Source organism: Geotrypetes seraphini, chromosome 2 (genome assembly GCF_902459505.1).
Source record: "Geotrypetes seraphini chromosome 2, aGeoSer1.1, whole genome shotgun sequence".
Taxonomy (NCBI): Eukaryota; Metazoa; Chordata; class Amphibia; order Gymnophiona; family Dermophiidae; genus Geotrypetes; species Geotrypetes seraphini.
The window spans coordinates 391,690,442-391,702,961 of NC_047085.1; the positions used below are offsets into that span (position 1 = coordinate 391,690,442).

General features: G+C 43.5%; 1 protein-coding gene across 13 annotated transcripts in view; it reads left to right on the forward strand.

Annotated features, from left to right (window-relative positions):
* The window catches only part of HNRNPA2B1 (heterogeneous nuclear ribonucleoprotein A2/B1), a 206,296-nt gene that overhangs the window by 173,471 nt on the left and 20,305 nt on the right, over positions 1–12,520 (forward strand). For 8 of the 13 annotated variants that reach the window (XM_033930792.1, XM_033930794.1, XM_033930795.1 and 5 more), the window contains 3 exons: positions 4,096–4,177; positions 4,345–5,238; positions 5,422–5,601. In XM_033930792.1, the coding sequence (XP_033786683.1) occupies positions 4,096–4,157 (62 nt within the window). In that variant the 3' untranslated portion in view covers positions 4,158–4,177; positions 4,345–5,238; positions 5,422–5,601. The remainder of the gene's footprint in view (positions 1–4,095; positions 4,178–4,344; positions 5,239–5,421; positions 5,602–12,520) is intronic. The other 5 variants (XM_033930797.1, XM_033930796.1, XM_033930793.1 and 2 more) reach the window with 5 other exon arrangements.

Genomic DNA, 12,520 nt, shown 5'->3' on the forward strand with positions numbered 1-12,520 from the left:
TGTTCTCACAAGCTGCCGGCGGCTGCCCCAAAGCTTTCCCTCTGCCGCGATCTGCCCTGTTAGAAACAGGAAGTTGTGACAGAGGGAAAACTTTGGGGCAGCCGCCTGCAGCTTGTGAGAACAGTTGCCATGTTGGGGCCCCCCCTGAAAAGGACAATTTTGGCTGCGGGAGAGAAGCAATCTCTTGCCTTGCCTCCTCCCCCATTCTGTTCAGCTTTCCATCCCCTGCTGGCTGAAACTCCTCATCTTCCCCCCCTTCTCGGCTGTATTGGCAGGCAGGGCCGGCGTTGAGGGGGAGCAAGGAGAGCAGCTGCCTTGGGCCCTTGTCTTCTGTTTTGGACCGCAGTGTTCATCTGCTTTCTCCCTACTTCCCCTCCAGGCCAACCAGGCAGTGTTGGTTAGCCTTTCCTTTCCAACATCAGAACTGACGTTGGATGGGAAGGCTTGTGGGCCCGTCGTGTCGGGGAAGCAGGGAGAAATTGATGGCGGTGGCTTGTTGAAATTAGCAGCAGCAGCGGTGGCTACGGCGGAGAGAGAAAGAAAGAAAGGGGAGGGAGCAGAAAGAAAGAAAGGGGCAGGGAGAGAATGAAAGAAAGGGGAGGGGCAGGGAGAGAGAGAAAGGGAGGAGCAAGGGAGAAAGAAAAAAATAAAGGGGAGGGGGCAGGGAGAGGAAGAAAAAGTTTAAAGTTGGAGGAGGGAATGGAGTGTGTTGAGAGGCAGGCAGGGAGAGAGGAAGAAAAAGTTGGACTCATGGAGGGACAGAGGGATGTTGGTTGGGATGAGGTCTAGAGGAGAAGGAAGCATGCAAGAGGAAGAAAGAAAGGACGCACAGCCAGAAGGAAGTGCAACCAGAGACTCATGAAAACACCAGACAACAAAGGTAGGAAAAATGATTTTATTTTCAATAGTGATCAAAATGTGTCAGTTTCTTGTTTCTGTGGTGTTTCACTGTATGCAGTTTGGCTTCTTGGCGGTTCAATTTAACCTTTATCTACATATTTCTATTTTTAGTTTGTGATTACTTATTCCATATAGGGTGAGGGTGTATCTGTGTTCTGTGTAACATAACAAATTTCTAGACTACATAACCATAAGTTCTATGCGGTTTACAAAAGATTATACGGTTCATAGACAACAGCGCGCCCGGACAATTGAGCACAGCGCGGAGGCGCGCACTGCTCTAAATTACTGTTTTTAGGGTTGTCTGGGTGCGCCTTTGTCCCGGCGCGCTTTTGACCTGACACCGATTATACTAAAGAAAAGAAAACAAATAGGTTTTATGAAAAGTGCAGAAACAATTAATTTGTCAAGTTAGAAAAAAGATAAGTGTTCAGCAACTTTCTAAAGTGCTCATATGAAATAGAATTTGCTACAAGTAATCGGAAATCTTTGTCATGATATGCTAAGCTTAAGGCAGCCGTTTCCTATGAGCGATGTGCACGGGGCAGGAGCGTGGGAAGATCGATCTTGCCCCGAAAATCCACTAGACTACCAGGTATGGCTTAAGGTGGGGCGTACAGGGCTTAAAATAGCCCAAAAAATTAAAATGTTTTTATGTTTAAAAATTGCGGATGCTGAAACCGCGGATTCAGAGGGGGAAGTGTATACATTTGAGAGAAACAGTATTCTCCCGCTGATGGATTCAGTAGGTTTAAGAACATAAGAATTGCTGCTGACGACCAATGGTCCATCTTGCCCTGCAGTCCGCTCATGCGGTGGCCCTTAGGTCAAAGACCAGTGCTCTAAATGAGTCCAGCCTCACCTGCATATGTTCCAGTTTAGCAGGAACTTGTCCAGCTTTGTCTTGAATCTCTGGAGGGTGCCCCCCCCCCCCCCAACAGACTCCGGAAGAGTGCTCCAGCCGTCCACCTCTCTCCGGGTGAAGAAGAACTTCCTTACGTTTGTACGAAATCTATCCCCTTTCAGCTTTAGGGAGTTCCCTCTCATTCTCCCTACCTTGGAGAGAGTGAACAATCTGTCTATCTAGAGAGTGGCAGACAACTGAAACGCTCCCCCCGGAACCTGCCACAGTGGAAAACACCCCCCCAGGGATTCAGAAATGCAGTAGATTGGTGAGGCAAGATTTCCTTTGACTAAATCTGTTGGCTTTCTCTCATTAATTCGTGCTTACATTTATGATCTGGAAAAGACAAGAAGAGGCCCACATGAGTGGGCGCTCAACTCTGCAGTTCTGCATTGCATATTCTCTCTTTGTGGGACTCCTCAGATAGACTGGTTTGCATCCCCCCACAATCACAAGTTGCCTCAATTTTGCTCCAGGCAGTTTTCTCGCCCGACACTTGGAACCAGAACCGAATGTGTTTCTTCTAGATTGGACACGCAAGTTTCTTTGTGTTTCCTTCAATCCCTCTCATCTTTGAGAAGCTTGTCAAGCAAGCAGGAATTGGCCAAAAGATTTTGTTGGCCCTCGGTGGCCCAGACATCCTTCGTTCTCCCTTCTACCTCAGCTCAGTATCAAGGAACCAATGCCTCCTCAGACTTTTCCATCTCCTCTAATACAGAGTCACGTATATCTTCTGCATCTCAATCTACAGGCTTTACTCCTGACAGTTTGGTACCTCTCGGGTTGACATAGACTGAGTTTCATTTTTCTCATCCTGTCAGGCATATCTTAGAAGCATCTTGAAAACCATCATACGCAGCAGTGTTACCAGCAGAAATGGACACGGTTTTCCACTTGATGTACTTTTCATCGTCATGAAAAGTATTGGATTTCTTCTGCATTTATCCAATTTAGGTCTCAAGACCACTTTGATTCAAGTTAATTTCAGTGCTATCAATGCTTTTCACAGCTCAGTTGCTGGTAAACCTCTTAACTGCTCATCTTGTGTTCAGATTCATTAACAAGGTCAAACCACCTCCAGTAGTTTGGGATCTCAATGTTGTTCTTTCTAGACTTATGAAATCTTCTTTTGAACCAATGTCTTCAGCTTATCTGAAATGCATCACTTGGACAGTGGTTTTTTTCTCAACTCTCTTACCTCTGTTTGAATAATGAGTGAACTTCAAGCACTGGTGGCGGATCCATTGTTCACAGTGTTCTTCCAAAAGTATCGTTTCCAGTGAGCCTGGGCTTCCTTCTTACAGAGAATTTAGTCACATAGAGAGCATCTCCTCAACTTTTCATCTCCTTCAATCCTAATAAGTTGGAATGTCCTGTATCCAAGAGAACTATACCTACAGGGTTAGCGGTTTGTATCGTTTTCTCTTATGCTCAAGCTGGGCTGCAACTGGGAGTTGCACCACAGCCCACAAGATCCAAGCTATGGCAGCTTCTCTTGCTTTCATACGCTCAACTCCTATTGATGAAATATGTAAAGCTGCTACTTGGTCCTCAGTTCATACATTCACATCTCACTACTGTCTGGAATTCAGTTCCAGACAGGAAGGTCACTTCGGCCACGCAGTATTGTAAAATTTATTTGTTTTAATGGCCAACACTTCCTCCATCCCATTCTAGTAAGCTAGGGAGTTGCACATGTGAATATGCTGCCTGTTGTCCTGGGATAAAGCACAGTTACTTACCGCAACAGGTGTTATTCTCTCAACCCACCCACCTCCCCTGGTTGGCATCTTAGCTTGCTTACAGAACTGAGGAGCCGCGAGCCTGCGTCTGGTGGGAAGGCACGTGTGCAGTGCGAGCAGTTCGCAAACTTAAGTTCTTAAAGTGGCTTAAAGCTGTTCGTACCGGGGCTCCGTGGATGATGTCGCCCACATGTGAGAATAACTGCCTGCTGTTCCTGGATAAACACCCGTTACAGTAAGTAACTGTGCTATGTGGTTTGTTCCATTTGAATCAGCATCTTCTTGATTACTTAGCCGGCTAAATAACTCAATTTCTAAAACTTGGTCCCTTTGCTTGGTTTATGGCACACATGTGTTGTCTAGTAAACCAGAATTTTTTTGGAGTTTACTGTTCATGCTACTGTTCATAGTCGTGACCCTCTTGTCTGTCTAAATTAGCTTTCCCATACTAGAGAAAAGAGTTAAAAAATTTAATTTGTTGAGAGCTTAACTTGAAGGAGAAAAACTCTTTAGAAATGGAAATATTCTTATGGCTTAAAATTTTTATAGGAAACTATGGTCCTGGAGGTGGCAGTGGAAGTGGTGGCTATGGTGGGAGGAGCCGTTATTGAGCGTTGAAAAATCACAATGGGTAAGCATAACTTTAACCAAAATCAGGCTGAATTTTTATGCAGTGCTATATTTAGACTTAGCTGCAGGAGTGAAAGCTTTTTAGGATAATACTGTCTTTCCTTTTAAAATCTGGATAGATAAAACCATAACCTATTTTTTTCACTCTTTTTAATTCTGTTGAAACAGGCTTCACTGTATAAATAGGAGAGGATGAGAGCCCAGAGGTAACAGAAACAGCTTCAGGTTATCGAATTAACAATGTTAAGGAAACTCACTCTTTATCTCAGTCAAGCATAAGTATGCAATGATATGGCAGAAGACACCAGAGCAGATGCAGAGAGCCATTTTTGAATGGAGTGGATTATTTAAAAAACATTACTGTGGAGGAAGGACTGTATAAAAACTTTGGAGACAGTTTCTTAGCTTTTTAATTGTTGTTTATTTTAGTGGTCTTTGTAAGAGTATAGAAGCATTCCTTCTTTGATAATGTTCAATTTGTAAGTTTCAGGTGACATGTGAAACCTTTTTTTAAGATTTTCTCAAAAAGTTTTGAAAAGCAATTGGCCAGGATCATGGTGTAATAAGACTAAGTTTTTCTTTTAAATATTCAGTGCGTGTGTAGCGTTAAGAAGCTGTTGTACATTTATGATTAATAAAATAATTATAAAGGAAATTGTCTAATTTTTTAGATTTTTTTTTATATTGTTAAGGCAAGGAGTAGTTAAGGACTTTCTACAAAGGTGTTCTTACATGTAAACTGTTGGTCAGAAAGTATTTTGTCTGCGCATCATCAGGAGGAATGTATCTAGATAATGAAGAGGGATCTCTGCAAGAAGCGATGCCTTTTTAGATCTTTTAGATGCAGCTGCTGCTTCAATGGCAAGGAAAGGAAATATTCCCAGCGAGGTACCCTTCCCAGGGATGCAGGTCTAGAGAACTCTTGAACCGACTGCTAAGTTCAGCCAGTCTTAAAAAGCTGAGCTGTATTTCTGCAAAGCTTTAACTACAATAGTTTAAGGATGCCAACGAAAGCTGAGGGCTAGAGCAAAGTAGTTCTAAGCTTCAGTTAAACTGCTTTAGGTAAGCTCTTATTTACTTTTCCTTTCTTAAAATTTCAAAAAACAAAGAAATATATTTTGATAGTGTATTCTTTCAGTATAGTGCTTTATCATATCTAGTTTAATATGGTAATCAGTTAATTACCAGCTAAAGAGTAACGTCGCACTGTTTTTTTTTTTGCTTCCTAAAATCACAAATGTTAAGTGGCTTTCTACAGCTGAATAATTTTCCTTCTTACTGGACTCTAGCTTTTGGCATGAACCTGGACAAGCAGTGTCTGCTGGTACAAAGACTGTAAACGGCACCATTTGAACAAATCAGACAAGCATGTGGCCGTTAGTACAGTTTTGCAACGGTCCATCATGGGCGTTTGGTAATAAAATGGTAGGTGGAATAATGGGTCAAAAAATTGTTGCTTTGGTTGGTGTGTTTTAAGGAAGTAAATATGCTAGTATTAGCCTATTTATGCTGGAGGTTGCAATTTTTGAATTTTGTGCATGAAATTCATGTTACCTAGAAACATTCAAGGAACATGAATTTGAAGAGAAATTTTTTTTTTAATTATGTAGCATTCCAAAAATGGAAAACTAGGTAAAACCACTGCTACATTGTACATAATGTATAAAATCATATTTCTTTATCAACCTTGCCATACTAGTACAGCTTCACTAATGGGTAATAGCTCATCATGACCAGCAGGTGAAGACTGAAACCAAAACTTTGGTATAGTACAGGAGTAGGCAATTCCGGTCCTCGAGAGTTGCAGCCAGGTCAGGTTTTCTGAATATCCACAATGAATATGTATGAGATGGATTTGCATGCATTGCCTCCTTGAGATGCAAATCTATCTCATGCATGTTTATTGTGGATATCCTGAAGACCTGGCTGCGGCTCTCGAGGACTGGAATTGCCCTACCCCTGGTATAGTACATAATAGTTGTCCTTCCCTATATACCTCAGTCTTCTCTCAGTCTCCAGCAGGTGTTGATGAGCTGTACCCATCTCCCCTTGTTAGGACTGTTGGAATTTGTTTAAGGCTCCTAGTCCTGTTTTGGTGCCAGACTGAGCTTGGGTGGGCCCTGTTTGGGGTCCATCTGACTTTAGGAGTGTCACACCCGGCAGGTCTCATGCTGGGTCCCTTACTCCACCTCCCCCAAAATTTGGTAGCGGTAAGCCTTGTCACCAATACAGGCAAGGCATACAGTCTGTTCTGTTTTTAAATAAAATCCTGGGGCAGTGCCAGTCTAAAAGGGTTCTTCCCTTTAATATGCTGTATTTTACTACTGTTGTTTTTTTTTCTCATCTAACCGGAACTTTATTTCAGTTTGGTTTCATGTGGAGCAATGAGCACTTTGCAAGGGAAAAAGTGCTCATTGTGCTCCATACGCGAGGCACTTGCGGCAGGCTGGAGCGGTGCGGGATCCTTGTTGGCTGCCGGTGGCCAGGGAATCCCACCGCAAGTATCTCACGAGTCGGCAGTTGACAGCAGGGAAACCTGCGCTTCCCTCGTCACCTACAGAGGGATTTCCCAGCCACCACCAGTCAGGGTAAAAAGGATTCCCTTACTGACAGTTCAGGCTTCGCAGCCGCTACAGGCCTCTGAGGGGTAGTTTTTGCCGGGAACCTCTCCATTTTTGGCGGGAAGCACCTCCATTTTATCTGCAGCCTCGGGTGCCCTTTCCCCTGTATTAGAAAGACAGAGGCAGGTTTCTCCCTGGGTAAATTGCCTCCTTGAAACTATGCAGTTCAAACTCAGAACTAATCCCTCTTCAGATTACTTATTGCTATACCTCCCATCAGTAGTCAAACTTGTGTACTTCTTCAATCTACTATCTTTGACTTTTGCATCTCCTTCACAAATCCAATTATCTTGGGCATTTTTAACATTCACTTTGACCATAACGCAGCCTCCATTGCGCTTCATACTCTCTTGAAAGATCTGTTTCTCTGCCTGTTAATTTCTGGTCCTACATGTTCAACAGAATACACTTTCATGCTAATTACTACAAATCTGAAATAAATAAAAGTAAAAAGGAATTATTCCAGGCAAATTAAAAAAAAGCTAAAAATACTTTTGCTCTATACACAATCATGAAATCATTAACATCAGCAAGAAAGGAAGCAAATATGCCAGAGGAATTACCTGCTCAGTCTATAGCTACACACCTTATCAATAGAGTTCAAAAATTAGAGAAACTATTTTACAGAGAAATTTTAATACCATTCACAATCCTTCATCTGATACTGATAGTAATATGTCAAAGAGCCTCCCATTCTCAGAATGTTCAGAGTTCTCTCTGCCTACCCTTCAAGACATTCATAGATGCCTGAACTCATTAAATACTAAGGGTACGAAGGCTGATATAATTCCTCCTTTCCTCTTGAAACGTTTTTCTCTACTTTTGGCCCAGTTATTTTGGATCTGGTTAGGACAAGCCTAGTCTCCAGATCATTGCCTCATGATTGGAAAAAGTCCATCATCTATCCAATAATCAAAGATCATAAAACCAGTATTCAAGAGGTTTCTAATTACCGGCCTATAACTAATGTTTCTTTTCTATCTAAGCTTACCGAAAAAATGGTCTTTAGGCAAGTTACGGACTTTATCGAAAATACTAATGTATTATATCCAAACCAAACGGGGTTCTGTCAGTATCATTCTACTGAACTCACACTCATAGGTCTGACTTCTAAAATTTTATATTATCTTGATCACCATCATTATGTATTATTAATTTATTTAGATCTTTCTTCGGCTTTCGACACGATTGATCATAAACTTCTCTTGGAGATCACGTCCGATCAGTTGGTCCTGGAGGTGATTTGGGACGGTTATGCTTTGGAGTTTGCCCACTCCCTGCCAGATCATTTTCTTGCTTCTCCTTGTCAGGCGGCATGAAGATGCAGGCTTTTTGCCAGACCCTTCAAAGATTACTAGATCTCAAACCAGTGGTTCCAGTGCCTCCTTAGGAATGTTGCACCGAGAGGTACTTGATTTAACATAAGAACATAATTGCTGCTGCTGGGTCAGACAAGTGGTCCATCATGCCCAGCAGTCCGCTCACGCGGCGGCCCCCAGGTCAAAGACTAGTGCTCTAAATCAGTGTTCTTCAACCTTTTTACACCCGTGGACTGGTAGAAATAAAAGAATTATTTTGTGGACCGGCAAACTACTAGGACTAAAATTTAAAAACCCCGTTTATGCCCCATCTCCGCGAGCTCGGTCCCCGCAAACCATCTGATCCAATCTGCACAAGCCGCAATTATGATTTTATATTGAACGTATTTTATTAAAGTATAAAAAGAAACAATATTCTGAACAATTGTGATTTTATAAATACAAATATACAGAGCACGGACCAACAAAACCCCTGTCTCCCCTCCCCTTCACATATATCCCCTCTACTATCAAGAAAACTGAACAAGCCAAGTTATTATAGAATGCTATATAGAAATATTATGCTAACAGAATACTGCAGTCCCCAGTTATGTCTCTAGCAGGATATATATTTCAAATCTGATATATTCTAATGACAAAATAGAAATAAAATTATTTTTTCTACCTTTTGTCTCTGGTTTCTGCTTTCATCTTCTTTTCACTCTTTTCCTTCCAGCATCTGCCCGTTCCATCCAATGTCTGCCCTCTCCCCCTTCCATATGTATCTGACTTCTTTCTATGCCCCTCTTCCCTGTCCATCCAGCCTGTTCCTCCTCTCTCCTTTTTACATCATTCATTCCAGCTTCACTGCCTTCTTCATTTTTATCTCTCCTACACCAGATCTAGCATCTTTATCCCTCTCTCATTTCTCTGCTGACCCCCTTTACAGCATCAATGTCTCTCTACTTTCTCATTCCTCTCTCTCCCCTTTCCCTCATCTGATCTCTCCATTCCACCCTGACCCCCTTCCCCTCCTGTAATCTTCCTGCCAGCTGTTTCCTTCCTTTTTTCTTTCTCCCTTCCCTCCTTCCTTTTTTTCCTTCTCCCTTCCCTCCTCCCTCTATCCAACATTAACTCTCTTCCCATCCCTTACCCTCCTCCCCTTCCAGCAGCATCTCTCCTTATTCTCCCTTCCCTCCTCCCTCTATCCAACATTAACTCTCTTCCCATCCCTTTCCCTCCTCCCCTCCCAGCAGCATCTCTCCTTCTCCCTCTCCAGTAGCAGCTGTCCCCTTTTTTCCCTTGCCCAGCAGTTTCCCAGACTCCTTTCCCTCCTCTCCTCCCAGCAGCATCTCTCCTTCTCCCTCTCCAGTAGCAGCTGTCCCTTTTTTTCCCTTGCCCAGCAGGTTCCCAGACTCCTTTCCCTCCTCCCCTCCCAGCAGCATCTCTCCTTCTCCTTCCCTCCAGGTCCAGTAGCAGCTGTCCCTTTTTTTCCCTTGCCCAGCAGCTTCCCAGATTCCTTTCCCTCCTCCCCTCCCAGCAGCATCTCTCCTTCTCCCTCTCCAGTAGCAGCTGTCCCTTTTTTTCCCTTGCCCAGCAGCTTCCCAGATTCCTTTCCCTCCTCCCCTCCCAGCAGCATCTTTCCTTCTCCCTCTCCAGTAGCAGCTGTCCCTGTTTCCCCTTGCCCAGCAGCTTCCCAGACTCCAATAGTGGCTTTCTCCCCTCCCAGCAGCTCTCCTTACTTCCCAGCGCAGCGATTCAGGAAGGCAGCCTCGGGTCCTTTGTTGGGTCGCGCCGCCTCTGAGGAAAGAGGAAGTTGCATCATCAGAAGCAGCCGCGACTCAGCAAAAGCCACGAGGCTGCCTTCATGAATCGCTGCGCTGGGAAGTAAAGGAGAGCTGCAGAGAGGGGAGAAAGCCACTGTCGGAGGCTCCCCAAGATCTCTCAGGCCCAGCACAGACTTCAGCTGTTGATCTTGCCGGCCCTGCGCGGACCGGCAGGAAATTGAAGGGAGTCAATCTTGCCGGCCCTGCGCGGACTGGCAAAAATTTCCTGCGGACCGGCGGTTGAAGAACTGTGCTCTAAATGAGTCCAGCCTCACCTGCGTACGTTCCAGTTTAGCAGGAATTTGTCCAACTTTGTCTTGAAACCCCGGAGGGTGTTTTCCCCTATAACAGACTCGAGAAGAGCGTTCCAGTTTTCTACCACTCTCTGGGTGAAGAAGAACTTCCTTACATTTGTACAGAATCTATCTCCTTTCAACTTTAGAGAGTGCCCTCTCGTTCTCCCTACCTTGGAGAGGGTGAACAATCTGTCTTTATCTTCAGTATTTTGAATGTTTCAATCATGTCCCCTCTGTCTCCTCTTTTCAAGGGAGAAGAGGCCCAGTTTCTCCAGTCTCTCACTGTATGGCATCTCCTTCAGCCCCTTAACTATTTTAGTGGCTCTTTGGACCCTTTCGTGTAGTACCGTGTCCTTCTTCATGTATGGCGACCAGTACTGGACGCAGTAGGCGCCCCATGGCCCGGTACAGCGGCTTGATAACCTCCGATCTGTTTGTGATCCCCTTCTTAATTATTCCTAGCATTCACGCATTGCGTGGACGGCTTCATTGACTTGTCGATCAGAACTCCCAAGTGTCTTTCCTGGGGTGGCTCTCCAAGTACTGCCCCGGACATCCTGTATTCGTGCATGAGATTTTTTTAATTATTTATTTATCATTTTCAAGTTTACAAATCAAGTATCACTTGTACAGAAAGATAAATATAAGCCAATAAGGTAATAAAATATTCATTCAAACATCTCAGACAACAATAATAAGAAAATCATTATGGCTTAACTTCAGCTCAAGTCCACATATGGAGATTCAAGGTATACATAGTGGAAAATTAAAGAAATATTAACAAACTAAATTGATATATAAAGAAGAAACAGACCCTTTAGACTGAGACAGGGTAACAAATAATCAATTTGCCCTCATAATTCCCCTTAAGCCTGAGGCGCTGTGGACAAGAATGTTGTCAGCTGGCTTGGGTCAAAGAAAACATATTATTTTCATACGATATTGTATCACACATTTACATGGATGTCGAAGAAAAAAGGTCGCTCCCAAAGCTATAACCCCTGGTTTTAAAAGAAGAAATTTGCGTCTCCTTTTTTGAGTATCTCGAGCCAGATCTGGGAAAATCAATATTTTAAGTCCCATAAATTTTTTTTGTCTATTTTTAAAGAAAAGCATAAACAATCAGTTTTTATCTGTTGCTAAGGCAACAGTAATCAAAAGTGTTGCTGGGATAGTCATTTCTATATCGGAAAGTTCCAGTATTGCTATAACGTCAAGTGGTTACTGGTTCCTTTCTTGTAATTGTTGTTGTTCATCTCTTTTGATAGGTAAATAGTAGCTTGAGTGAGTGGTGGCAACATATCTTCAGAAATTTCCATCATATAACATTTCACTATATCTCTTGGAGATATTGTTACAACCCTTGAAAAATTTATTAATCTAAGATTATTATTTCTGGAGGAATTTTCTAAGGATTCCAGCCTCCTTCTTAAATTGGTATTATCCTTGATTAATACTTCTCTAATCTGTTTAGAAACTTTCAGTTCTTGGTGGATATTTTCTAGGGAACTTTTTGTATCATCAAATTCAACCTTCAAATTTCCCACCACAGTCTCTTGGGCTTTAAGTCTTTCTTCCAACTGATTTAGTTAACTGATTTTACCAAGTCTGCCACTAGATCCCAAAGGGAATCCAGGGTTACCTCTATGGGTTTTTCAATAAAGAAAACATTTGCAAAGTCTCAACAGTTGATGTCCCCTCTTGGACAGCCTTACTCAGGTTCAAATTAACCCCTGCATTTGTTGGGCTCTCAGTCTCCTCCAAACTCTCCTGTGAACGGGAGTTTGTCTCCATTCTCCCCTCTCTGTGGCCTCCGAGGGAGAGTACTGCCCATGCTCCGAAAGCACCTCCTCTCGTGGGGAGCTGGTAATCTGAGGGGGAGGTGCTCTGGCGTTGGGGCTTAGCGTTGTCTCTAAGCCCAAGGAGATCACATCTGTTCCGCCCCTCCAGCGGGTCTTCCAACGCCCGGGGTGTCTCCTGCATACGCCAAAGGAGCTCCCTGATATTGCCAAAGACCACTGCTCCAGACTGCCGTGAGGCTCCAGCGGCCCTGCGTCCTCTTCGCTTCGGCATTGAAGAGAAGGCAGGTATATCGGGCAGCGATACAAAAGTTGTAAGGGGTAAAACTCTGCGTCCATCTTGGATCTCAACCTTCCATCGTGCATGAGATTTTTGTTACCGACATGCATCACTTTACACTTATCCACGTTGAACCTCATTTGCCATGTCGATGCCCATTTTTTGAGCTTGATTATGTCATGTTGCAGATCTTCGCAATCCCCCTATGTCTTCACTACTTTGAA